This window comes from Camelus ferus, chromosome 14 (genome assembly GCF_009834535.1).
Source record: "Camelus ferus isolate YT-003-E chromosome 14, BCGSAC_Cfer_1.0, whole genome shotgun sequence".
NCBI classification, from domain to species: Eukaryota; Metazoa; Chordata; class Mammalia; order Artiodactyla; family Camelidae; genus Camelus; species Camelus ferus.
In genome coordinates, this window is record NC_045709.1 from 11,450,947 (window position 1) to 11,476,845 (window position 25,899).

Below are 25,899 nucleotides of genomic sequence, written 5' to 3' on the forward strand. Positions count from 1 at the left end.
CCATTTTATACAGCCCCTCGGAGCTCCTTTCCTTCTGCTAAGATGAATTATTCATGAACAATTAAATAACACCAATCAGATCTTTACTCAGTTGAATTTTGTTTTTTCAACAATCCTAAGAGTGGCAGGAATAAAAGTAAATTTTCCCCTTATGGTCTTTATTTTCCAAATTTGGATTAAGGAGTTAAATTACTTTTATAATAACAATTTTCTAAAGAATTTTAAATGTTTCTATGCCCAATGCAGAGTGACTTTTAGTTTCTGGAGGAATTGAGGCTTTTAACAAAATAGCTACATTCTAAAACAACAGATCTCACAATGACTGGTGTTTTTAAAGTCTTACTTGCTGAGTTAATTACATCATAATAAAGAGTTACTCTCTTCTTTGCCTCCTACTTTATTTCAACAACCTTTGATCTGCTCAGATTTTCTCCTTTAACCTAGTTAAAAAAAAATCACAGATATTCCAGAACTTCACGTGGCAATGATTCCAATCCTATAGATAAAAATAATATTGCACACACTTGAACGTGGATACGTCCTTGCTACCTATGCTCTGGCACCAATGAACAGCCTCCTGTGATTGGCCATCCCCATGCCTGCAATGGACAAGAGAACGTATGTCAGATAAAATGCATTTAAAAATCCAGCACTCTCACCTCCATGGTTTATCACCCAGTTACTTGGGTACCAAGTATGCTCTGCGTTGTCACTGTCAGGACTACGACTGGCTTCTGACATGAGGGCACTCAGGAGAGGAGACTCCATAGGGAAAGCTGACTCCCTGTTCTTTTATAGGCTTTTCAGCCACCTGCAGTCTGGACGGGGCTGGTCACAGTCCAAGGCCTCTAGCAAGTCTCCAGCAGCTCCATTCCCAGCTAACATCTTCTTTTAGGAGTGCCTCAAAGCATGTTTCCTCATGCTCAAACTCTCCAGTCTTGGGTATAAAATCCAACTCCCAGCCAGGGCCTTCCAGAATCACTTTTCCAGGCTGGTTAAGCCATTCACAGCACCCCCAAATCCATCTTTCCATCCGATCCTTGGACCTTGGCACAGGCTAGTCTCTGCCAGCGACATCCTTCATTCCACTCCACTGTGTCCAACCAACACCTGCTCCTCCTTCAAGACCTTACTCCTGCACCACCTCCCCCAAGTTCTCTATGCATCCTTCCCCCCAGGAAAGGCTGACCGTCCCCGCCTGTGGGTGCTGCACTGCGAGGGCACTTCTGCTCCTGCACCCTGACTATCAGCTCCCAGAGCACGGGGCTGACCTCTGTCCATCTCTGCGTCCCTCTGTGTGGCCCAGCACGAGGCAAACAGAAGGTGCTCTGTAATGTTTGTGAACCGAAGGCTGAAGGGCCAGGTCATGGGCCACCAGCCTCTCAGGGTCACTGCTGCCCCACGGAGAGGCCTCTGAAGAGAAAACACAGTGAGAGGATCATATTCTAATTCAGTTATTTAGGAGCACCTGTGGCGCACCTATTATGTGCCGTGGAGTACTTTGTAAGTGATACTAACTCAGTCCCTACTTTCAAGAAGCACAGAGTTGCAGAGAAAAGCTCTATTCAGACAAGTTTAATCAAAACCATATGGTGGGACCAACTGTCAAGTTAAATTTGGAAGAAAAACTGTATCTGAGAAAGTGAGACAGGCCTCACTGGGACTCACTCCCAGATCTGCCTCTTACCAGCTACAGGACTTCAGGAAAGTTACTTAATTTCTCTCTGCCTCGGTTTCTCCATCTGTAAAGATGAGGAACATGGACCTCACGCTCCACCCCTTGGCTTCCTTCCCTCTGCTCCAGCCTAGCATCCTTACTGTTCCTCAGTCAGGTCACTCCTGACTCAGGAGCCTGCCATCTTCTGGTTCCTCAACCTAGAACATTTCCCCCCAGATCTGAATCATTTGGGTCTCCACACAAATGCCACCTCCTCAGAGAAGAATTCCCTGACCACCTGCTTAAAATGGTATCTTCCCCTGCTTCCGTATCTTGGCAACTATAAAGAATGCTGCTGTTAATAGCGGGGTGTATGTATCTTCTTGAATTCTTATTTTGCGGTTGAGTTTATTTCTTCGATAACTATGTAAGTTTAAAAAGCTAAAGCTCTAAACGTTCTTAGAAATGATGAACAGTACACATATGTAAATTTTTAAAAATATGTGCAGTATATTGTATATATGTATTTACATGCAATATGTTGTATATGTGCAAATTGTAACAATTCTACCTAATAAAACTGAAAAGTGAAAAAAATAAATGCAACTATGAAAACGTAAAAAAAAAAAAAAAGATATCTCCCTCTCCCATGTATTTCTGATGTCATTTCTCCTACGCTGATTTATGGACTGTCCGGCACCTCTCAGCACCAGAAATAACACTATTTCTTTACTCTTTTTTCTTTTCCTGTATCTCCTTCTAGGATACAAATTCCTTAAAGGCAGGGTCTTGGTCTTAGCTGGATCTCCAGTGCCCAGCATGCCTGGCACACAGTAGATACAGGCAGATTCATTTTCTTGTACTTCACAGATAATGCATTTTTTTTTAATAAATTAAAGGTTTGTGGAAACCCTGAGTTGAGCAAGTCTATCAGCCTCATTATTTCAACAGCATCTGCCGACTTACTGTCTCTGTGTCACATTTTGGCAATTCTTGCAATATTTCAAGCTTTTTCATCATAATTACATTTTTTTCTGGTGATCTGTGATCAGTGACCTCTGATGTCACTATTATACTTTTTGTGGGACACCACAAGCTGCTCCCATATAAGCTGATGAACTAACTCGATAAATGTGTATGTTCTGAGTGTCCCACCAACCGGCAGTTCCAGAGCATGGGCCTAACTCTCTACAATTCTGTGAAGGCTGAGAGAGGTTAGGAAGCTGCAGAAAAGTCTGAAGCTAGCAGAGGCTGCTTCACAAAGTTTAAGGAAAGAAGCTGTTTCCATAACACAAAGTGCAAGGTGAAACAGCAAGTGCTGCTGTAGAAGATGCAAGTTGTCCAGAAGATCACACTAAACAACAGAGGTTCAACACAGACGAAACAGCCTTCTACTGGAAGATGTTATCGAGGACTTTGAGAGCTAGAAAGAAGTCAATGCCTGGGTTCAAAGCTTCAAAGAACAGGTTGACTCTCTTGTCAGCCTGGGACTGACTAATGCAGCTAGTGATCTTAAGTTGAAGCCAATGCTCATTTACCATTCTGAAAATTCTAGGAGAAATATGCTAAATCTACTCTACCTGTGTTCAATAAATGACACAAAGCCTAGATACAGCACACCTGTTTACAACATGGTTTACTGAATATTTTAAGCCCACCTTGAGACATATTGCTCAGAAAAAAAGATGCCTTTCAAAATATTATTGACCATGCAGCTGGTCACCCAAGAGCTCGGATGGAGATGGACAGCAATTAATGCTGTTTTCTTCATGCCTGCTAACACAAGATCCATTCTGTAGCCCATGGATCAAGGAGTCGTTTCCACTTTCAAGTTTATTTAAGAAATACACTTCATACGGCTATAGCTGCCATGGATAGTGAGTCCTCTGACTGGGCAAAATCAATTGAAAATCTTCTGGAAAGGATTCACCACTCTAGATGCCATTAAGAACACTGGTGATTCATGGGAAGAGGTCAAAATGTCAAAATCAACAGGACTTTGGAACAAGTTGATTCCAACCCTCATGGATGACTTTGAGGGGTTCAAGATTTCAGTGGAGGAAGTAACTGCAGACATGGTGGAAATGGCAAGAGAATTAGAATTAGAAGCTGAGCCTGAAGATGTGGCTGAACTGCTGAAATCTCATGATGAAACTTGAACAGCTGAGGAGTTGCTTCCTATGCATGAGCAAAGAAAATGATTTGCTCAAAGGTGGAATCTACTCCTGGTGAAGATGCTGTGAAGACTGTTGAAACGAAAACAAAGGATTCAGAACATTACATAAACATAGTTGGTAAAGCAGCAGCAAGGTTTGAGAGAATTGACTCTGATTCTGAAAAAAGCTCTACTGTGGGTAAAGTGCTATCCAGCAGCATTGCTATCAAACAGAGAAGTCGTCCATGAAAGGAAGAGTCAATCCGTGCGGCAAACTTCACTGTTGTCTTATTTTAAGAAATTGCCATGGCCGCCCCAGCCTTCAGCAACCACCACCCTGATCAGTCAGCAGCCATCAACATCGAGGTGTTGACTAAAAAAAAAAGCACAATGTGAGAGTTATGAGTTAAGTTTTATTTGGTGCCAGGTGAGGACTACAGCCTGGGAGACAGCCTCTCAGATACTTCTGAGGAACTGTTCCAAAGAGGCAGGGCAGGGAGGCAGTATGATTTTCGTGAAAAGGGGGTATGTGTGGTCAAGCACACATTTTAGCAGAAGGCTGTTGCTAGTCACAAGGAGAGGATGTCACCATTAATGATTTTAGTGCTTTCCTAGATATGAGAAAATACAAGAAACTGGGCTCATAAAATCTCCTGAAAATATCTAACTATCTGAAGGTCTGTTCTGCCAGTTTTTCCCCCGAGCAGAGTGCCCACTTCTTGATCTCCACCCTGGACTCCTTTCAGGTCAGCAACTGCAGTGACTAGTGACTTCATTCTTGCAGAACCAAACGGCAAGTGACAATTTTCAGTTGGCAGTGGCAAGATCCTCCACCAGTAAAAAGATTACGACTCACTAAAGGCTCAGATGATGGTTGACATTTTTGAGCAATAAAGTTATTTTTAAATTAAGGTATGTACATTTCTTTAGACATAATGCTACTGCACACTTAACAGACCACAGCAGAGTGTAAAAATGACTTTTATATGCACTGGGAAACCAAAAAATGTGTGTTTGCTTTATTGTGGTCTGGAACTGAACCCACAGTTTCTCCAAGGTATGCCTATGCTAAAAAAAAAAAAAAAAGCTGCATGAAAGGTGATGACAAGAAATAATATCTACATCAATAGGTTTTGTGAGGATTAAGTAAGTACACAGAGAGGAATATTAAATGCCTAAATAGAGTACTCAGCACATAGAAAGTTCAATAGGGTTGGCTAATACCATATCAAAGGAATCCAGATGAGGGTGAGGCATGGCTTGGGCAGAGGCAGCTACAGAAAAGTTTCAAGAAGAGGCAGGTCTTGAGCTCCATCTGGAAAGGTCAGGATTTTTCTGATAGGCAGAGCAGCAGGGGCCTGGCAGGGGGTTCAAAGAGTCTCCTCTTCCATGGGAGCCCCCCTCTTTCCCACAGGTGCTCTCCCAGCACCTCCACTTAATGCAGAGTCATCACACTAAGAATCAACCAATGACTAGCCTCTCTCTGCCCATCCATTAATCCGTTTATCTTTCATTTCTACATCACCAGGGCCTAGATGAATATCACCCCAAGAGAACACGCAATAGTGTTGAATTCCAGAAATCTGCAGAAAAGGCACAGCCTACTCTTCAGACCAGCAATCCTAGCCTTGGTGTCTATCCTAGAGAAATACTCAAAGGTAAGCATGAAAAATCACGTACAAGGAAGTCCACTACCACATGGCTTGTGAGGAGGGGAGAAAATACAGAAGCAACCAGAATGTCCACCCAAGAATTAACAAATAAACATGCTATGGTTCACCCACACTCTGCATAGGTTAAACTAAGTAAGATAGCGGCTTATATATCAATATGAAACAATCTTCAAAATACATTGTTAAATTGAAAAAACAAAAAGGTTGGAGGATTCACACTATGTGATCTCATTTCCATAAAACAAACAAATATTTTAAAACCACACACACAATAACCTAAAGATTGCCCAGGAGATATCCAGTGGTATCTCATTAACCACTGTGTTTTCAGCTTTTCAAAATTGTGCCTGAAAGATGTTAAGCTTTCAATAAGTATATATTGAAATGAATATATTTCATTTCAAGACATATGTACATGACCAAGAAAAGACTGTAAAAGGATCTGCTTTTCGTGCTAAATATTTCTGTACTGTTTGCATTTTTAAGAGATCGCACTAATGGATTACTTGTATAATTTAAATGAACTCAAAATAGGTCTTTAAAAAAAAAAAAAAAACACTGTTGCAGGATTTGGGTAGACCATTACCGGATCTATGCAGCAACTCCTGAATAACTTTTCAAGGTATCTAACTAATCATATTGAGCAATTAGGGATCTTACACAGAAACTCAACTCTCACTCTACCTCTCCAGCATCAGACTCCTTAACAGCAGACGAACAGAAAAGTGTTGGGTTTTCCATTATTCCTCAAAACCAGTTAATGGCATGCCTTCCTAAAGGCATGAACGACGAACCACGACTCTCCTGGCGCCGGAGTCTCGCGCTCGCCTTCCCCGCGCACACCCAGGAGCACAGTAAGGACCGCAGACAGGCGTGGAAAGTCCTCCAGCGCCCGGGGAAGGAAACTTACTCTCCGACTGGCTTCTTCCCGATCTATAATCCGTCTCTCCTGCTCGGGCTTCATCTCCCCAAGGCACTAATTTCTTCTGTAATGCAGCCCAGAGCCCAAGGTCACCTGGTCAGGGGAGGAGAAGAGCGGTGTTAAAACCCAGGGAGAAGAGGAGCGCGGTGTAGATGGAATCCTTGTGGTTCGGCTCCAACCCGAACCCGCCCTTGCACTTGGGACGGGGAATCTGTAGCCCTCACCCCATCTGTTAATTCAAAGTTGCGCGCCACTGCGCCCATGGCCCTTGGGGGCGCAAGGATGAGCACCGGAGGGTAGGGTGGGCCGGCGACCCTCACCCACACCCGAAGGCCGGCCTGCTGGTGCCCGAGCGTCCTCGGCCGAGCCTGGACCCTGGCGGGGTGGGCCCGTCCCCCTCCCGCTTCTCCGCTACCTCTGGGGCTGGTGCGCTCTGGCCTCGGTCTTCAGCCTCTGGCGCGTGCCGGGGAGGAAATGAAAGAGAGTGAGCCGCGTAGACCCGGCCTAGAGATGTGGATCCCCAGGCTCGCCCACTGCCCGCGGGGAAGGTGCGGCGCTGCGGGCGCCGGCTTCGAGTCTCCTCTGCGCAGCTCCCTCTCCGGCTCCGCGCCTGGCTCCGAGGTGCCGCGGGTCCGAGACGCCGCAGCGGCTGGGGGAGTGAACTCCGCACCAGGAAAATCGATCCGAGACGCGCAAGAGCCTCCCATTGGTCTCCAACGGGCGGCGGACACTGGACTTGGGGCGGGGGCGCCCGAGAGGGGTCTTCCAGTGGGGGAGGGGCCCGAGGGTGGGAACGCCAGCTGTCCATCACAGGCCACGCCCTTCCCATGTGCAACTCCCACTACGGCTCCGCCCATGGGGGGCGGGACCCAGGTACGCCACGCTGAAAACTTGTCCACGCCCTGGGAGATTTTATTGGCTGGAAGGCCGTGGGAAGCTACTATCAGCAACCAATTGGAGCGCACAATAGGCCACGTGTGGGCGGGGGAGAGCCGCACGCTTCCTCAGGAGCCAATAGAGAAGAGGAACAACGAAGCACTTCCTGAGTTGTGGGTCGGCGGAAGATGGCGGCCGCCGAAAGGGGTTGGTGCTTTTGTGAGTTATTGAGGTGAGGAGCCCGTGATGTGGGCTCGCAGGTGTTTTCTGTACTGCTGCGGTACTTGTCTAACCAGTGCAACTAAAGTTTGTGGGGAAGGGCTTTCGTTGCACGAATCTAGGCAATTTTCTCTAGGCCAGTGAGCGTTTCCTCTCCTTTTGGGATCTTATAGATAACAGACTGGAACAGGCTGGGTTAAAGACTCCGTTTACCGCGTTTTCTTCGCCTGCGCCACTGCTGGCTGAGGGCTCGAGTTTCCCTCCCGCTTCAGCTTTCTCTTTTTCTTGTTCGCACTCCAATTCGCCTGTCATAAATTGTTTTTTTCTCGTTTTCCTTTATGATTGACTCACGAATCATTTTCCAATCTGTCATGCTCTTTTCGGTCAAGAAGAAACCGGATCTTCCTTCCCTTGTCTTTGTCCTCTTTCATTCACGAAAACTCATTGTTGACACTTGCCATTTAAATGTCAAGTTTATGTTGAATCCTCTTCTTGATTATCCATTGATTTTTTTTCTGATTGATGTAAGAATAGTTATATAAAATATTTTTACCTTTGTCTTTATTGCATAAGTAATACGTTGTTTCTTGTAGAAAAGTTAGGAAATAGATGAGCAAAAAAGAAAGGTCTCCAGGAATGCTACCATCCAGAGATAACTGTTGTTAACGTTGTGGTGAAAATACTCCCAGACTTTTTCCACAGTTGTTGTTGTAATACTACTGTATTTTACATGTGTTGACTTACTAACAAAACAGAAGGCCTAGTGTATTCTACCTACATAGCTCTTTTAACACCTGTGTATTTTCGTTCAGGTTGAAAATTTACCATTAATACGATAGCATCCTGAATAGCAGGATATATATATATTCTCTCCAAAATTCAGGTATTATTTCTTCTTCATTGTTGTCCCCTCTACTTCAAATTCTGTGATTATTTAAAACATTTTGAACAGGAAAGTACTTTCAGAGCCTTCCTAAGCTCCCTGCTTTGAACATAATAATGACTAATTAAAAGTTTGCTGAATGGAATGACTCACTGTTGATTACAGTTATCTTTTTAAAGTCTTGTGTTTAAATATGAATAAACATTATTTAATGGCACACATTTTAATTATATTTAAACAAATACTAAAATGGGTAATTTTGATGTGCAAGTACTGTAGGATGTTTAATAAATTTCTTTAAGTAACCTGTATATATATCTTTGAAACTAACAGACTCAAAACAAAGGATAGTTCAACTTTAGTCATTAATATGATTTTTCTGATTTTAAGTTAACTAGTTCAGTTTGAAAATCCCATCACATTAATTTTCTCACTTAAGTTATTTTGAAGGAAATACCATAAAAATCTTTGGATTCTGTGAGTTAGCAACATTTTTAATTAAATGAGCTTTCGTCTTGTCCTGGGAAAGCTAACTATCCTATATAGCATTGCTTTTATAAACTGATATATTCCAAATGTTAAGTAAATGACAAATCTTACCACTTCTGTCAAACTCCGTTCATACTTTAAGGCAATGGTTCTCAAAGTGTGGTCCATAGACTCCTACAAGTCCCCAAGACCCTTTCAGTGGGTCCTCAAGATCAAAACTACTTTTATGATAATATTAAGATAACATTTGCCTCTTTCATTTTTTGACATTTGCACTGATCACTGTAAAAGTAATGGTGGATAAAACCTCTGCTTAGCATAAATCAAGACAGTGACATCAAACTGTACTAGTACTCATTGTTCTTGCTAAAGTTTTTAGTGTGTCCTTGATGAAACAACAAAAATTATTACTAATTTTGTTAAATCTTAACCCTGAATACATGTCTTTTCAATATTGTGTATAACAAAATGGGGGGAATGTATAAAGCACTTTTCCATACTGAAGTACAATGATTGTCTCAAGGAAAAGCTCTTGTATGATTATCTAAATTGCAAACTGAATTAGACACTTTTTAATAGGACACAATTTTATTTGAAAGAACGACTGACAAACTATCATTCTTCTGACTTGGTTATTTGGTAGACACTTTCTTGAAAATGAATGAAGCAACCCTGTCACTTCAAAGAAAACAAGTGGCAGAATTTGTTGCTAGTGATGTACTTTGAGTTTTCAAGTTGACTGTTAGGAAATTGTCACTTGTCTAATTTGGTATAGTATTATAGAAGAATATCCAGAGCCATCTGAAAAGGCTGTTCAAAAAAGTGCCTCTCTCTTTTCCTGCTACATACGTGAGAGAGCCCGGATTTTCTTCATATACTTCAACCAGAACAATGTGTCACTGCAGACTGAATACAAAAGCAGATATGAGAAGCCACTGTCTTGTTAAGCCAGACATTGCAGAGATTTGTACAAATATAAAACAGTGACACCTTTCTTACTAAACAGTTTTTTTAAAAAATAAAAATATATTTATGTTATGTAATGACTTTATTGTTATTTTTAATGAGATCATAATTTTTTAATGTCTCAGTTTTAATATCTAAGAAGTTAAGTATTGGTAGATATGATCAGTTTAACAGTGGTTCTCAACCAGGAGTGATTTTGCCCCTGCAAGACATTTGGCAATGTGTGAAGATATTTTTGATAACTTTCCCTGGTCCTGACTTTTCATTATTTAAGTTTTAGTATTTTATTGTTTTTATGTCTTTTAGGCCCCTCAAATCCTTTATAAAGGGTAGACAGGGAATAAAAAAAATTGTTAGGTACTAACTATATTAGGCAACCCTATGAGGAAACCATACCTTGAGAAAATAATATGAGACATCTGAGGAGGTAATAACATTTTGCATTCAGTCAACAGGTATTTATTTATTGGCTACCTTCTCTGCCAGGTCCGATGCTCTGTGTTGGATATGGTGATGAACAGGCCTAGGTCCTTGCCTGTGCAGAGCTTCAGTCAACCTGGCAGGAATAGAGAATTTTTCAGCAGTGACTCTGGGAGCGAGTCTGCCTACTGCAAAAAGCAGCACAGTAGTGGATTTTTGGCAACTCATTCAGAGGCACATAGGGAAGGCAGTGGTTTCTGTAAACACATCAGATGCAGAACTCAGGATAGAACTGGAGAAATATTAATTCCATTCCTCTTACCTCAAAAATTGTTCTACTTGTGGTGAAATGAGAGCATAAAAATGATACAGTATCTCACCAAACTTTTAACAATGGAATACTGATCATTCAGTAGACAGTTCTTTGGGTTACATATTGTCACTTTGAGGGTCAAATGCCATTCCCACTCATATCTTGTTTAGGTTTATAATTAAATTTATTTTAACCCTTTAACACAACACTGAGTTAGGGGGAAAATGGCTCAACATTGATTTTTACTGCTGATTAAAAAGAAAATGTATATTGAATGGCCAGCATGCTGTGGAATTAAAGGGGACTGGCACTTTTGACATGAGGTATTTTGTAGCATTAGAATTTTAGTAATTATTTTGTTAGCAGACTTGCAAGCTATAAAAATTCCCTTCCTTTGCTATAAATATATAAAGTGGTTATGTGAAAGTAGACTTTAATTTGTAGCCTTTCTTTTTTTATGGGCATTATATCCAATCTCACCCTTCCCCTCTCGTTTCAGATTTTTTTATTCATTATTCTTCCCCGGGCTAATTTTATGTGGAACTTTATGTGTGTGTTTGCTCATTGTCCTTTGGGGAATCAGACTGCTGCTACAGAGAAAGAAAAAGTCGGCACCAACTAGCAAAAATGGGAAAAAGCAAACAGTGATTGCATTTTTCCATCCGTACTGCAATGCTGGTGGAGGAGGAGAGAGAGTGTTATGGTGTGCCTTAAGGGCTTTGCAGAAAAAGTAGGTATGCATCTTTCTTAGCTAATTTGGCATGTTGTTACTGTTTTTAAAAAAAAAATCATTACCCAGAATGTATCTTTCTCTAGTACCTTATGCATAGCCAGGAATTCCTTTTTTTTTTTTTTAACTATTCTTTACTAAAGAAACACTCATCTCATATGCCAACCTGCCTTACAAGATCCTGTAGGATTTTACTTGATATGATTAAGAAACAGAAAAAGTATCTGCCCTTTTATGGCATAATGTAGTGGGATACCCAGTCACCTTGGGAAAGTGTGTGGAGAAGAGACTGAATAATAAACAGAAATATAGCAAGTCCTGTGGAGCACTTTAAACCTGAATACTTTTAGTCCGTGTGGCAGACAGGAAAAAAATCTCTATAAAAGCATTTATTTGATTCTGATTTTGGTGCAGTTATGAATGGTAGAGTCTTAAGTGAGTTACCATGTTAGAAAGAATTTGGTGTTACACATCTTTTAATGTTTTAGGCTTCCTTCTCTCCACCACTATCCTGGAAGAAAAGAAAAAGTGTGGCAAGATTAGGTTCCAGTACTGTTTTATTATATCACCTATTATCCTCCCACAGTGACCCTACTTCCTGGCCCTCCCCCCTTGCTGGACTTCTTATATGACAACCATCTCCCCTTTGAGTGAAGTAGAAGTTGCCAGTCTCTTACAGTCTGGGTTCAGAAACTGGCACAATGTCACTTACGCCATATTCTATTGTTAATATGTCACAGGGCCCGCTGTTACTTCAAGGGTGGAGACAAAGATCCCACCTCTCAATGGGAAAAGTGTCAAAGATGTGGCCATCTTGAAGCGGCCAGAGGTGACAATCATTTTTACATTTTAAAAGGATCTATTCAGTTGCTGAGACGGGGCTGGAGAAGAGTATTTAGATGCTCATCCTTTACATGCCACAGCATCCCAGGCTCTTCATCAGCACAAAGCATGTTCTTTGTTTGTATCTGTCTTCCTCAGTGGGATGAGCTCCTTGAGGAGAAACACTCATCCCTGAATCCCCAGAACCTAGTAGCTCACAGTAGATACTTCATAAATGTTTTATAACTCAGGATAATTATAAACACAACCAGAGTGAGGCCAAAGCATTAAAAGTCATAAGAATGTACTTTTCCATATTTACATTATAATCATATCTAATTGTGATGCAGGCATAAGATCTAGCTTTCAAAACTTTTTTGCATTTCTCAGATTGAAAATATTGAGTAGTGGGGAGGGTATAGCTCAGTGGAAGAGCTCATGCTTAGCATTCATGAGGTCATGGGCTCAACCCCAGTACCGCTGTTAAATAAAAAAATAAGTAAACCTAATCATCTCCCCCCACCAAAAAAAAAAAAAAAAACCAAACTAATAAAAATACTGAGTGATGCTTTAGTATTTATGGTCCTATCTAAAGGTACCTTTAGTGAATTTAACTCTTGTTTAGGAGTATTTTATTAATATTTCATTACCACTTTATACTGAGAAAGTTGTCAAAATGAAATTTTTGAATATTTCTTAAAAATGAAAATATCTCATTTATAAATCAGCGATTTTGTGGATGTCTGTCATATGCAAATCTCCTAGTGGAGGGAATAGCAAAGAACCAGAAGTGTCCTTTGAAGGACTAACAGATGTAGGGTAGTGGGAAACTCAGGGTAAAAAACAGTGGGAAACTTTTTTTAGTCTAAAAATAAGCTTCTTTATGATTGTGGGAAAAGAACTATCTTTTAAACGTTTTGCTTGATTTTAACCCAAACTCATGAAATTCTGAACTGTTACATCCTATTTTAGGTACCCTGAGGCAGTCTATGTTGTCTATACTGGTGACGTCAATGTCAGCGGTCACCAGATACTAGAAGGTGCTTTCAGAAGATTTAACATCAGATTAACGCGCCCAGTGAAGTTTGTTTTCTTAAGGAAGCGCTACCTTGTGGAAGATTCACTCTATCCTCATTTCACACTGCTGGGCCAAAGTCTAGGGTCCATCTTCCTTGGCTGGGAAGCTCTGATGCAGTGCATTCCTGACGTTTACATCGATTCGATGGGCTACGCTTTCACACTTCCTCTGTTTAAGTATTTAGGCGGTTGCCGAGTTGGAAGCTATGTTCATTATCCCACCATCAGCACTGACATGCTCTCTGTGGTGAGGAATCAGAATGTCGGATTTAACAATGCAGCCTTCATTACCAGAAATCCTTTTCTCAGCAAACTAAAGCTCATCTACTACTATTTATTTGCTTTTATGTACGGGCTTGTTGGTTCTTGCAGTGATGTCGTCATGGTCAATTCTTCTTGGACACTAAACCATATTCTCTCCCTGTGGAAGGTTGGGGATTGCACTCACATTGTTTATCCCCCCTGTGATGTGCAGACTTTTCTGGACATTCCCTTACATGAGAAGAAGACGGCCTCAGGACATTTACTGGTTTCGATTGGCCAGTTCAGGCCCGAGAAGAACCATGCTTTGCAGATCAGAGCCTTTGCTAAACTGCTGAAGAAGAAGGAGGCGGAGTCACTTCCTTCACTGAAACTTGTCCTCATTGGAGGTTGTCGTAACCAAGACGATGAACTTAGGGTAAACCAACTGAGACGGCTTTCTGAGGATCTAGGGGTTCAAGAAAATATGGAATTTAAAATAAACATTCCATTTGATGAATTAAAGAATTACTTGTCTGAAGCAACAATCGGTCTGCATACCATGTGGAACGAGCATTTTGGAATTGGTAAGTTTGTCCTTTAAACAATGTGTTTGGTGTCATGTGGTTTTGATAAAATGATAATACTCTGGAAGTTTTCATCAAGTCCCTGTTCTCTTCCCCGAGTCCCCCAGGTGTGCTATCCTCATCGGAAACCCTGTAAAACATGTTACATAATGTTTATTGGCCACTCACTGTTGTGGGGGGTCACTCTCAAGGTCTTTACAAGTATTACCTGATTTAATACTCTCTACAACTTTACTTGATAGGTATTATTATTATTTCCGTGTTATAAATTCAGACACAAAGAGGTTTAGAACTTGCTCAAGGTCAGTAAGAAGTAGAGCCCAGATTCTAATCCAGACATCCCTGCTCTTAACTACTGCATTTTCTCCCCAAACCTGTCCCCATCTCTGCACCGGTGCAGATTCCTGGGCCTCATCCTAATCCCGCTGAAGGGCCGAATCAGCATCTCCGGGTGCGGCCCTGGTGCAGGTGTTTTGGTGAAGCCCCTCAGGTGACTCTGTTGTGCACCAGGAGCTGAGACCGCCTGTCTCCAGGTGGGCTCCCCACGGTCGTTATTTGGGTTCTTTTATTGATTCCGTGCTCCTTATTGCAATGGCTCCAGGTGTTCAGTTTGGACACTGTGTGAATGGTGATGGCTTCACTGAGAGAGGGAGCCAAAGACAGAGGCCGAGTTTCCAGCAGGTGGAGTAGGAGTTGGCTGAGGCACGTGGAAGGCTGTGCGTCCAGCAGGCGGTGGTATTTGTGAGTCCGAAGTGCAGGAGAGGGATCTGGTCTGGGAACACAGACTGAGGGTTGTCCTCTTCCGTGGTTGTGCAGCCTGTGGACGGGGACGAGGCGGCCTCGGAGAGTCTGTAGAGGAAGAAGAGGCCCGAAGTGCAAAATGCTGAGGGCAGTGACAGTTCAGCAGCGGGCAGGAGAGGAGCCGGTGAAGGGGAAGAGGAGGAAAACCAGCCAGAGCAGCACTGTGGAAACCAAGGGAAGGGAGGGTTTAGGGAAGGAGGGGACGGACAACAGATCCTGTGCTGCCCAGCTGCTGGGCAAGGTGAGGACGGGGCAGGCAACCTGGCAGGAGACCGGGCAGGAGCTGCGTTGATGCAAGAGTGGGCTCAGGAGTCCAGGTGCGGCGAGCTGAGCACCGAGTACAGATGAGCAAGTGGAGTTAGTGATGCAAACCACACTGGCCGTGAGTGTACCTGTGGAAGGGAGGGGAGGACTTGGGACCTGAAAGGCGGGGGTAGGAGGGTGCACATGCTCGTGCACTTTGTTTTTACAAGTTTGAACTAGCTTAAGTGCTGATAGGAAGAGGCCAGTAAAGAGGGAAAAGTAGAAGATTCTGGAGGGAGAGGGTAAAATCGGTAAGATCGAGGTCTCTGAGAAAGCACAGAGGAATGGTATCCAGCCTGGAACAAAATACTATGGTATAATCCATATTTTTCAAATAAGAGTTCAAATTAAAGCCTCAGCAGAAAATTCTGTTCTATAGAGATTTCACCAGTGTTAAAGAAACACTGGTAATGATTTAACTTCCCTTCTGTGCAGCTAGGATGGTAACAACTCTGTACCATCCTTTGGAAAAGTAAGAAAACAGCCAACTAAACCATTTTCTGAAGGGCTTAGTCCTCACTAGAAACATGGGTAAGAAAGTCTGGCTGGAATAATTTATATCCTCACCTACATTATGTGGCAGAAACTGATCAGAACTTCCATGAGGTTCAGCACTGCTGTTGGGCACACAGTAGTCTCATTTTTGCCAGAAATCCAGGCAGTAACATAGGCACCAGCCTTACTTAGTGTGCATCACTAGAGTGGCTTACTTTTTTCCTCTTTTCTCCTAATACTGTAATTTTAACTCTTAAAATTGTATTTTTGATATTTCTTATTCCTTTTATTTTTAATATCCATTAATTATCTACCATCTTGCTAATAACATTCTTTAGTCTTCTCTTTGTTTTATCATCTGCAGTATATCTATTTTTATAGACTCTTCTATCTACTTGTCTGTTTTAATAAAGAACAAAGCAACATTATTGTGAAGCTCTGAAAACTAAAAAAATTAAAATTATTTTATTTTGCACCAGGGAAGTTAAATGAGTCCATTTGCAGACATGCAGACATTTACTTGAATGGCTCATGAGTCTCAGAATTTGTTAAGGGTTCTGCTCATCCTTGTTCTTATGAACACAGTTAAAACCTTAACGACATGATTTCTGTTTCTTTCTAAGGAATTGTGGAGTGTATGGCAGCCGGCACAATTGTCCTTGCTCACAATTCGGGGGGCCCGAAGCTTGACATTGTCATTCCTCACGAAGGCGAGAGGACCGGATTTCTGGCTGAGAGTGAAGAAGGCTATGCCGAGACCATGGCCCAGGTTCTCTCCATGTCCGCGGAGAAGAGACTGCAGATCAGAAACAATGCCCGTGCTTCCGTCAGCAGATTCTCCGATCAGGAGTTTGAAGTAACATTCCTCTCGTCTGTGGAGAAATTATTTCAATAATGCCATATCTGTACAAGTTAAAGACATTTTATGTCAAGTGGTTAGATACCGTTGTATGTTACTATTTTTCTAAACTCATTCCCTATTGTCATAAAGTTAGTCTAAGCAAGGCCGTAGCAGTATGTGTATAGGCAAGGTATTTATGTCAGTGAAAAAGGCAAAGTTACCTAAATGGAACTGGGACCCTTGTATAGTTTAAGTGTGAACATTTAAGATGAGTGTTTGGTCTCAAATTCTGAAAAATATGAAAGAAAGAAATGAACAATCCTAATTTTGGTATGATCTATATTTTTAAAATTCTATTTGTCAAATCACTTTACTTTAGAAACCAGGAAAGAGATTTTCCTTTTAGAAAAAAGGAAATGGAGGCGGGGAATGGATGACTGATAATTGATTAGCACTTCAGAATTGTTTTGACATTTTTGGAACGCAGCAAAATTCTGGTACATTTAAATTCAAAACAATATCATGGATAAACTTTTTGAATATATCTAATGATTTTAAAAGAACAACGAAACTTTAAGCGGGCTCAATCATGTTCTAAAAGCATATAGTCCAAAGAGAGGCTGACTGATTGCTCAGTAGGTACGCGTAGGTGTGTAGAGGCTGGTAATCCTTTCCATAACTAGGTATTTGTGAAAATAGTGTTCAGTTTAGTGCTGCCAGTACATTTTTATGGGCCTCTCATTATCCGTTAACATTTTCACATCCCAGAGGCTGGAAGTCAGCTTTTTTAGGTCATTCAAGAGGCCTGAGTCAGAACATCACCGTAAGTTGTTTTCTGACAGTGGTGACGCAGGATCCGGATCCATCCACGTGGTCTCCATAATCAGCATCGTGCATCATAAGATGACGAGGTGGCATCTTGAGAAGAGCACTGGGCTAGCAGTTAGAATAGCTCAACCTGACCCCACCTTCATCGTTTACAAACATCCGACCTTGTGACACAAGAGCTGCTCCCAGATCTTTTGAGTCTCAGCTTCTTTCTCTGTAATCTGGAGAAGGTCGTGGGTGTCCTCACTGCCTTCCATCGTTGTACTGAAGACATGGAACATGGAAAGTATGTGAAAGTACTTTGAAAGTTATAAAGGTGACTTAAATGAAAGGTAACAATATATAGAAAATGTCTTCTGTGATCCAGTCTATCTGTCAATTCTTGGTTACTAAGCCAGTAGCTCAGAATCAGTGTAATTTAACTGGACTCCTGTCCCGAATAACTGGCATGGAAAAGTGAATACATTTGTGTGCAGATATGGCTCTTGAGACCTACAACTTCTGGCACTTTCTGCCTACATAATCAGTTCCGTCTAGTTCAGTAACGTGATCTCCTTCACAGTCTGATACACCTTGTGTGAGGGGCTTGTGAAAGAAGTGCATTTTCCTTTCTGATCTCCTGTCGCCCATTCATCAGTCCAGCCAGCTTCATTATCTGCTTCCAGGTACATCATTGGATTTGTCTGCAGGCCGTCTTCTGTCATCAGATCGAAAAGCAGCAAAACAGAGCCCCAGGATGTTCTGACACGCCAGCCTAGCGTAGCTTTGTGTTGGAAAGTATTCAATTTAGAAAAGAAAAAGAGTCCCTCAAACATCACCAGGAAAGTAAAGGCATAAAAGATGGGACACATCCTGCTTAGGGAAATCCTGATACTTGGATTTCCCACATTTAATAAAACTATACCAAATGTAAATACTAAGCAAACCTTAGGAATAATCTGACCAGCCCCTAATCATCTTTATTTTCTTGGTTCAGCAATGTATCAATGTGCCATTTTTGTTTTGTTTTCATTATAGAGTGGATATTTCAGGCAGAATTCTATGACTTAGAAATATAACCATTCTGCCCTTCATAACGGCAGATACAGTAAGTCAGAGAATATCTACTAAGCCCCAGGTACATGTTCAACACTGGGATTGTTATAATAAAAAAAAAGTTTAAGTCTAGGTTCCTGCCTCAAAGAGCTTATAGTCTTAATGAGGAAATTGTATTAATATTGATTCAGTCAAGAAACATTTCTGGCACTGGGCCTTTAAGCACTATATATAAAAAGACCATCATAAGAAATAAAGACCAGATATAGTCCCTACCTTCAAGAATTTTATGATCTATACATTTGAAACTGTTAGAAAAGAATTCAATGGAACGTAATAAAATGATTATTTGGTACATAATTGACATGCCTTGTTCCTCTCCTTGCTCAATTACCTTACTCTTGTAAGTGTAAATGTCAGCTTCAAAAAAGTGTATTCAGTGTACCTTAAGAAATTTCAAAACCACAGTTTTATAAAATGACAGATTCATTATTTTAAATGAGTGAATTTTTACATTGTATTAGTTTTCTATGGTTAACAACAAATCACCACAAACTTAGTCAAAACAACACAAATTTACTATCTTACAGTTTGGTAGGTCAGAAGTCTACAGTGGATCTCACGAGGCTAAAATCAAGGCATTGGCAGAGCTGCATTCCTTCTTCAAGCTTTAAGGGAGAATCCGTTTGCTTGCCTTTCCCAGGTTCTGGAGGCTGCCTGCATTCTTTGGCTTGTGGCCCCTTCCTCTGTCTTCAAAGCCAGCAGCATCAGGCTGAATCCCTCTCAGCTGCCACCTCTCTGATTCTCTCTTCTGCCTCCCTCTCCCACTTCATGCTTGTGCTTACGTTGAGCCTACCTGATAACCTCCCTATTCTAAGGTCAGCTGATTAGCAACCTTAAGTCCACCTGCAACCTTAATTCCTCTTTGCCTGGTAAAAATATATTCATATCTTTGGGTGTGTGTGGGTTGGAGGGAGTCACATTACTCTGCCAACCACACATAGCTAAAAGATTTCTTTTTGTTTGTTTGTTTTTAGGGGGAGGTAACCAGGTTTATTTATTTACTTATTTATTTTAATGTAAGTACGGGGGATTGAACCCAGGACCTCACGCATGCTAAGCACACGCTCTACCACTGAGCTATACCCTCCCCACTGAAAGATTTCTTAACAGAAATGTTAAAGTAAAAATATTAATGTCTACACTCAAAAGTCAGTCCTATTGTCTAAATTGAGAGAAAAACTAACAAAGCCTTGGGATTACTGGAAAACCCTTACAATAAATGAATATTTACAACTTGCACCCAGAGACACCAAGTCAATAGATACTAACATTACTTTTAAAAAGTTCAATAGTCACACTTGGGTATTTTGACTGGTTGGTGACATTTCTTGGTCTTCGTCAGCAGTACAGATTTTGTCATTAGGTAGAGTAGAAATATTCTCCAAACCTTCGTTTAATTCTGCATACTTGTGCATGCTTATCCTCTCTCTTTTCTCTAAGTTCTCAGCATCCTTAGAGGAACCAGAAGCCACTTCTGTTTTTTCTGCCTCTTTGGAAGTAGCAAGTTTTTCCAAGGATTCTACTATTTCATTTCTCAACTCATCTTCAGATTCTTCAAAATTTCTGAAATAAATAGTAAAAATCAACTTTGTGATGTCAAAATACTGACAAATACATATGAAAGTTAGTTTCACTTCTCCTGCCCTACCCACACTTGAGCGATATGAAAGTTGCATTTTCCTCCAGGTAATAAATTATTGTATCAGTCTGGTTTTTCCTAAGGATGATGAACAACCAATGTTGAGAGAATCAGTATTCTGTTTAGTTGGACTTGTGTTCAATAACCTTTATTTTATCTATTAATACCCATCTATTATGTTTAAAAGAAGAGGAAGAAAGAGAAAAAAAGAAAATAATAATAAGATGTCTGCCATATATTGAGTCCTTACCATTTGCCAGTCACTCCCCTAGAGCACTTTACACATACTGTATTTCGTCAGATAATAACAACACTTGAGGTGGACATTACCATCCTTGATTGATAAAGAATCTGAGCTAAAAGAGGTTTAAAAAAAAGTGCCCAAGGTCTCACAGCTACTAATTAGTAGGACCAGGAATTGAAATTGTGTCTAAGACTGCAACACTGATGCTTTTAGGTAACAGAAATAAAATTTTCAATAAATGGTGTTGGAATAAGTCAAGAGTTACTTGGGAAAAAACAAGTTGGAGTCACACCTTGTGGTTATGAGTAAATAGAAAATTAAATCATGAAAGTACTTTAAAAAATTTCAGTATCATTTTTATGAAGTAATTGATCAATCTAAGGCAGATAGAAATAAGAAATTTCCACATGGCACAAGTCAATATAGATAAAATCAAAAAGCAAACAAAAAAACTGGAGAAAATATTCTTGAATCATACTACAGATAAAAGACTAATTTCCCTAAAGTACAAAAAGTTCCCCAAGTCAAAACAATATTAATAGCCTAAATTTTTAAATGGCTAGCTACGTACAAAATTGTTTTTCCAAAGGAGGAAATAAAGACGGATCTTAAAAGCATATAGAAAGACAACCTCACTCACAAAAGAATTGCTAATTAAAACTAACCTGAAATGTCATTTTTTAACCTATCAACTGTGCAAAAATCCATCAGTTCGGTAGCACACTGAGCAAGGAAATGTACAAGGAAACAGGCACTTCCATACCCTGTCGGTGGAAGTGTTCACAGATGTAACCTCTGTGAAGGACAACGTGACAGTATCCAATTACAAATGTAGATACTCTTTGACCCCAAACTTTGCTGTTCTGGGAATTTAAACTATATGTATACTACTATTTGTATATTATGATATGTATTCAAGATACACTGTTAAGTAATAAAGTTGCAGGACAGTATGCACACTATGAAACTTCCTATAAAAAAAAAGCAACACACTCACATACACAGGATAGATATATTTGCTTACATTTTAATGGAATTCCTTAGAAGTAGGCACAAGAAGCAGGTTAGATTGGTTGACTCTGGGGAGGGGAATTGTGTGGCTGAGGTAAAGAGACAGCAGGAGACTATGAAGAGTGTAACTTGAATTTAGAACCATGTGAATATATTACCTATTTAAAAAGTCAATTATAATAAAAAAATTTTTAATTCAAAGGACTTCAAATTTTAGAACTAATAAGAGAGTTCAGTGAGGTTACAGGATACAACATCAATAGTGTTCTATACACTAGCAGTAGCCAAGTTGAAAACACAGCAAGAGAAAAACAATGCAGTTCATAATGGCAACAACAAAAAAATTAAGTGACAACTATATCATGAAGAAAACTACAAAAATACTGAAGAATATTTTAAAAGGCATGAATACATGGAGAGCTATACTATATTCATGGATGTTGACATTTATAATCATGAAGATGTCCATTCCCATAAATTAATCAACAAATGTAATGTCATTCTCATCAAAATCCCAACGAAGTTTTTCATGACACTTCACAAAAGAATGCAAAAATGTGTATATTGAGTGAAAAGCAGCAATTGCTAAGATTATTTTGAAGAAAATGATATGGAAACTAGAAGGTGTGAGGACTAGCCCTACCAGATATCAAAAGGTATGGTAAAGCCACAGTAATTCAGACAGAATATCATTACTGCAGAGATCGAAAACAAAACCACTGGAAAGGAATGGAGAGCTAAGAGACACATCTGTGTATACAGGAAAATTTGGTCTCCTTAGCTAGGTCTTTGAGGCTATCTTCTATGTCTCAACAACAGCATTGTAACTTTTTACCATTTTTACTATATCCAGTGCTTCGTTTAGGCACCTGGGTATGACCTACTTACGTATCATCATCATCAGATCTTGGTTCTGGTTGTTCTTCATCTACCTCAATGTCAGAGGCCACTGCCACCTTCCCCTCATCTTCTTCAGGACGCTGTGGTTTTAATGTTCCCACTGTTAAATGACAGGAAGAGAGATTAAAGCATCCCAGCCTATACACCTCATGAGGGGCATATATCAAAAATTCTGCACTAAACGTCAACCACAACAGCAAAACCTTTGAATAATTTCCATTAAAACAGGGAGTAAGACAGGGATGAAAGCTGACACCAACTATTCCATATTGTACTGAAGGTAGCAGACAACAAAACAAGACAAGAAAAAGAAGTGAAAGAAATAAGGATCAGAGATGAAGAGACAAAATAATCCCACTTTGGGGGTAGATGCTTTTTATAAAGGCATATATATTTCTTAAATTTTATTAAAAAATTTAAGAAAACCTTGTAAAAATTTAAGATTTGCCAACATTATTGGACTTACTTTCACTATTTTTATAAACAGTCAAGACTCGAAGAGGGGGAAAAAAACTTTAATGATGGAGGAGCTGCAAAGTCATACTGCAGAGGGCATGGATAATGGGGAGAGTGAAGGACTGTGCTCATTTTTGTAATCTACCATAATACACTTTTCCCACACGGACACTACAATCATCTGGTGCCTAAGTGTCAAAAAAGGGCTTCACTTTAGTCTTCAGGAAAAAAATCCCTATACCCTCTGTTAACAAGTGGGACTAGAAATAGGAATTTCCCTCCCAAGGTGAAATTAAAGTGTGGTGTTTTTTTTTGGTAACGTGTTTTGTGTTAACATGACTACTCATGTATACACCTAAACGTAGAAATGTCACCACGTTGCAATTAAATATTTACCTATTTTTATCAACATATTTCACATCAAATTATAGCCCATATTACTATCTAAGGTGCATAAAATAAATGAAGTAGATTGATACATGTCGTCTATGAGGTAGTCTGGCTAATTAAAAGCAGCCTGCGTATTCCTCTTGGTGTGGGAATCTGATAGTTTTTGTTTTCCTGTTTTAGGAAGACAACTTTAGGAGGCTCTTATTTTTGCTTAACAGGATAGAAGAAACAATGAAAGCCTAACTACAGAAATGGAAATCAGCTGTTATCAGGATGTGCCACTATGATGTTACCAAGGCAACTATGTGGCCTGAAAACGTACACAAGAAAGAGGTTACCTTCCCACCAAGGATTCCCTTGGAGTGGTTAAACCATAAACAAAATTACTGACCTGAATTAATTATGCACATGTAAAAAAACTTGTCTTCATTGAAAAAGTGTAGCTTTTACTAGTAAGATTCATTTTAAAAGATTTTATAAAGTCTTGCTATTTTAAACTTTTAAAATTAGGATACATTAAACAAGTAATTGATAAAGCCTCATTTTTAAATATAGTTTAGAGCTAGAAGCAAAGGAATTTATTTTCAAGGAGCTGAATATTTAAGCTAAAGACTATTGATATATGAATTGTGCTTAAATGAATGACAACGAATCCTTAATGCCTTTATAAATTGTCTATTATACCTGTAATCAGCTATTAAAATTTACACTTGCAGAAGGTCTTTATGAAGACTCTATACAGCTGTAAGAATTATTTTAACATTGTAATTTCCTATTCCAAATGAATAGCAATACAAATATTGGCAATCACATGCCTTTACGTAAAGTGATAGTAAAAATGTGCTCTGACTATATTCTCATTCACAAAGACATAGCCACCTACTAAGTTCTCACTATACCAGGCACTAGGGATGGATACGCCAAGTGGGGTAGGGTCAAGACAAAGCTCTCGGAAGAGGGGTAGAGTATAGCTCGGTGGTAGAGCACGTGCTTAGCATGCACAAAATCCTGGGTTCAATCCCCAGTACCTCCATCAAAAATAAATAAATAAATGTAATTACCTCCTCCCTGCCAGAAAAAAAAATTAAAGGCTACCAAAAAAAAGTACAAAGAAATGAGTGAAGTTATTATTTAAAAAAAAAAAAAAAAAGCTTTCAGAAGATGGTAAGTCTAGTGAGGAAGAAAGATATTAAATGGGAAATTAAAGTAAACTCTATTTTTATGATCAGAGAATTAGAGGGTCTTATAGGATATTAAGCAGGGAAATCAAACCTAAAGGAAGACAAGGTGTTTTCTAAAGCATTTAAAACAGTGGCTCCCTGTTACTGGTACACAGGCAGTAGTCTGAGATCCAGGTTTTCTATAGCAATTACTAAAAATTCAAATAAAATTGCTCCTGCATCTTTTTATGACCCAAATTTCAATGATAAATATAATAATGCAATGTATTTCATGCATTTAATAAATATTTGAGTGTGAATGAATTTGAGCATGAGACTGAATGAATGTGAAACTGTCAGAGGCAGTGAACAGAGAAAAGACAGGGAGACAGTAAACATACTTGAGGATTTACTGAAAGCTTATTAGAATTTTATAAGGGAACCTTCCTACACAGCTGGTGAGAATGCAGTTTGGTGCAGCCACTATGGAAAACAGTACGGAGATTCCCCAAAGACTAGGAATAGACTTACGATACGACCCAGGAATCCCACTCCTGGGCATATATCCAGAAGGAACCCTACTTCAAAATGACACCTGCACCCCAATGTTCATAGCAGCACTATTTACAATAGCCAAGACATGGAAACAGCCTAAATATCCATCAACAGATGACTGGATAAAGAAGAGGTGGTATATTTATATAATGGAATACTATTCAGCCATAAAAACCAACAACATAACGTCATTTGCAGCAACATGGATGCTCCTAGAGAATGTCATTCTAAGTGAAGTAAGCCAGAAAGAGAAAGAACAATACCATATGAGATCGCTCATATGTGGAATCTAAAAAAAAAAAAAAAAAAAACCAGAAATACAAAACAGAAACAGACTCATAGACATAGAATACAAACTTGTGGTTGCCAAGGGGGCGGGGGGTGGGAAGGGACAGACTGGGATTTCAAAATGTAGAATAGATAAACAAGATTATACTGTATAGCACAGGGAAATATATACAAGATCTTACGGTAGCTCACAGCGAAAAAAATGTGACAATGAATATATATATGTTCATGTATAACTGAAAAATTGTGCTCTATACTGGAATTTGACACAGCATTGTAAAATGATTATAAGTCAATAAAAAATGTTAAAAAAAAAAAAAGAATTTTATGGATTAAAGGGAAGCACGTCAACCAAGTTTACTGGCTCCTCCAGTCATTCATTCAAATGATTAACTTATTAAGAATCTCCTGTTTTCCAGACACCTTTGCAAAGCCCTGTCTAGCAGTAGAGGGAACTGTAGGGACAGAAGAGTAACTACAGATAAAACATCATGACAGAAACGAGCAGGAGGTTTTGCCGGAGTCCCGCTCCAGCAGGTCCAGGAGTACCTGGGGATGGACAGCGTCGGCGAAGGAGTGAGAGAGCCAGTCAAGGTTTAATCACCATGCAGGCAACTCTGCAAGGCTTTCTTTATTTGCGGCATTTATACAATTTTATCAAACAGGTGATTTCACATTGTGGCCAGGTTGACTCTTACATCTTTATTGTTTACATTGTTAACCTTTTTCCATACCCAGGATGTGGTCATGGGCCTTTTTTGACTTGGCTGAACGTCATCACCCTTATGATTTTTTAAATTTCCTCTCAGCCTTATACTTAGTTAATCATTACCCCTTAACCCATTCTCAATTCTATCCCTA

At 40.0% G+C, this 25,899-nt stretch overlaps 2 protein-coding genes across 4 annotated transcripts in view; one reads left to right on the forward strand and one right to left on the reverse strand.

The window, feature by feature from the left end:
• Positions 1-7,412: 7,412 nt before the first annotated feature.
• Positions 7,413-18,696, forward strand: ALG11 (ALG11 alpha-1,2-mannosyltransferase). Its single transcript, XM_006179636.3, has 4 exons — positions 7,413-7,515; positions 11,073-11,303; positions 13,098-14,029; positions 16,252-18,696. Exons 1-4 carry the CDS (start codon positions 7,472-7,474, stop codon positions 16,521-16,523), a joined length of 1,479 nt encoding a protein of 492 aa, XP_006179698.1. The 5' UTR covers positions 7,413-7,471; the 3' UTR covers positions 16,524-18,696.
• Positions 18,697-18,900: 204 nt separating this feature from the next.
• NEK5 (NIMA related kinase 5) overlaps positions 18,901-25,899 on the reverse strand; it is a 46,319-nt gene continuing 39,320 nt past the window's right edge. For all 3 annotated transcript variants that reach the window (XM_032496224.1, XM_032496225.1, XM_032496223.1), the window contains 2 exons: positions 22,178-22,289; positions 18,901-19,958 (listed from right to left, as the gene is read on the reverse strand). In XM_032496224.1, coding sequence (XP_032352115.1) covers positions 19,688-19,958; positions 22,178-22,289 — 383 coding nt within the window. In that variant the 3' untranslated portion in view covers positions 18,901-19,687. The remainder of the gene's footprint in view (positions 19,959-22,177; positions 22,290-25,899) is intronic.

Coding starts and splice junctions, on each gene's coding strand:
- ALG11 (XM_006179636.3), top strand. CDS start 7,472: ATGGCGGCCGCCGAAAGGGGTTGGTGCTTTTGTGAGTTATTGAG. Junction 7,516..11,072: donor TGCTTTTGTGAGTTATTGAG/GTGAGGAGCCCG, acceptor CTCTCGTTTCAG/ATTTTTTTATTCATTATTCT. Junction 14,030..16,251: donor GAACGAGCATTTTGGAATTG/GTAAGTTTGTCC, acceptor TTTCTTTCTAAG/GAATTGTGGAGTGTATGGCA.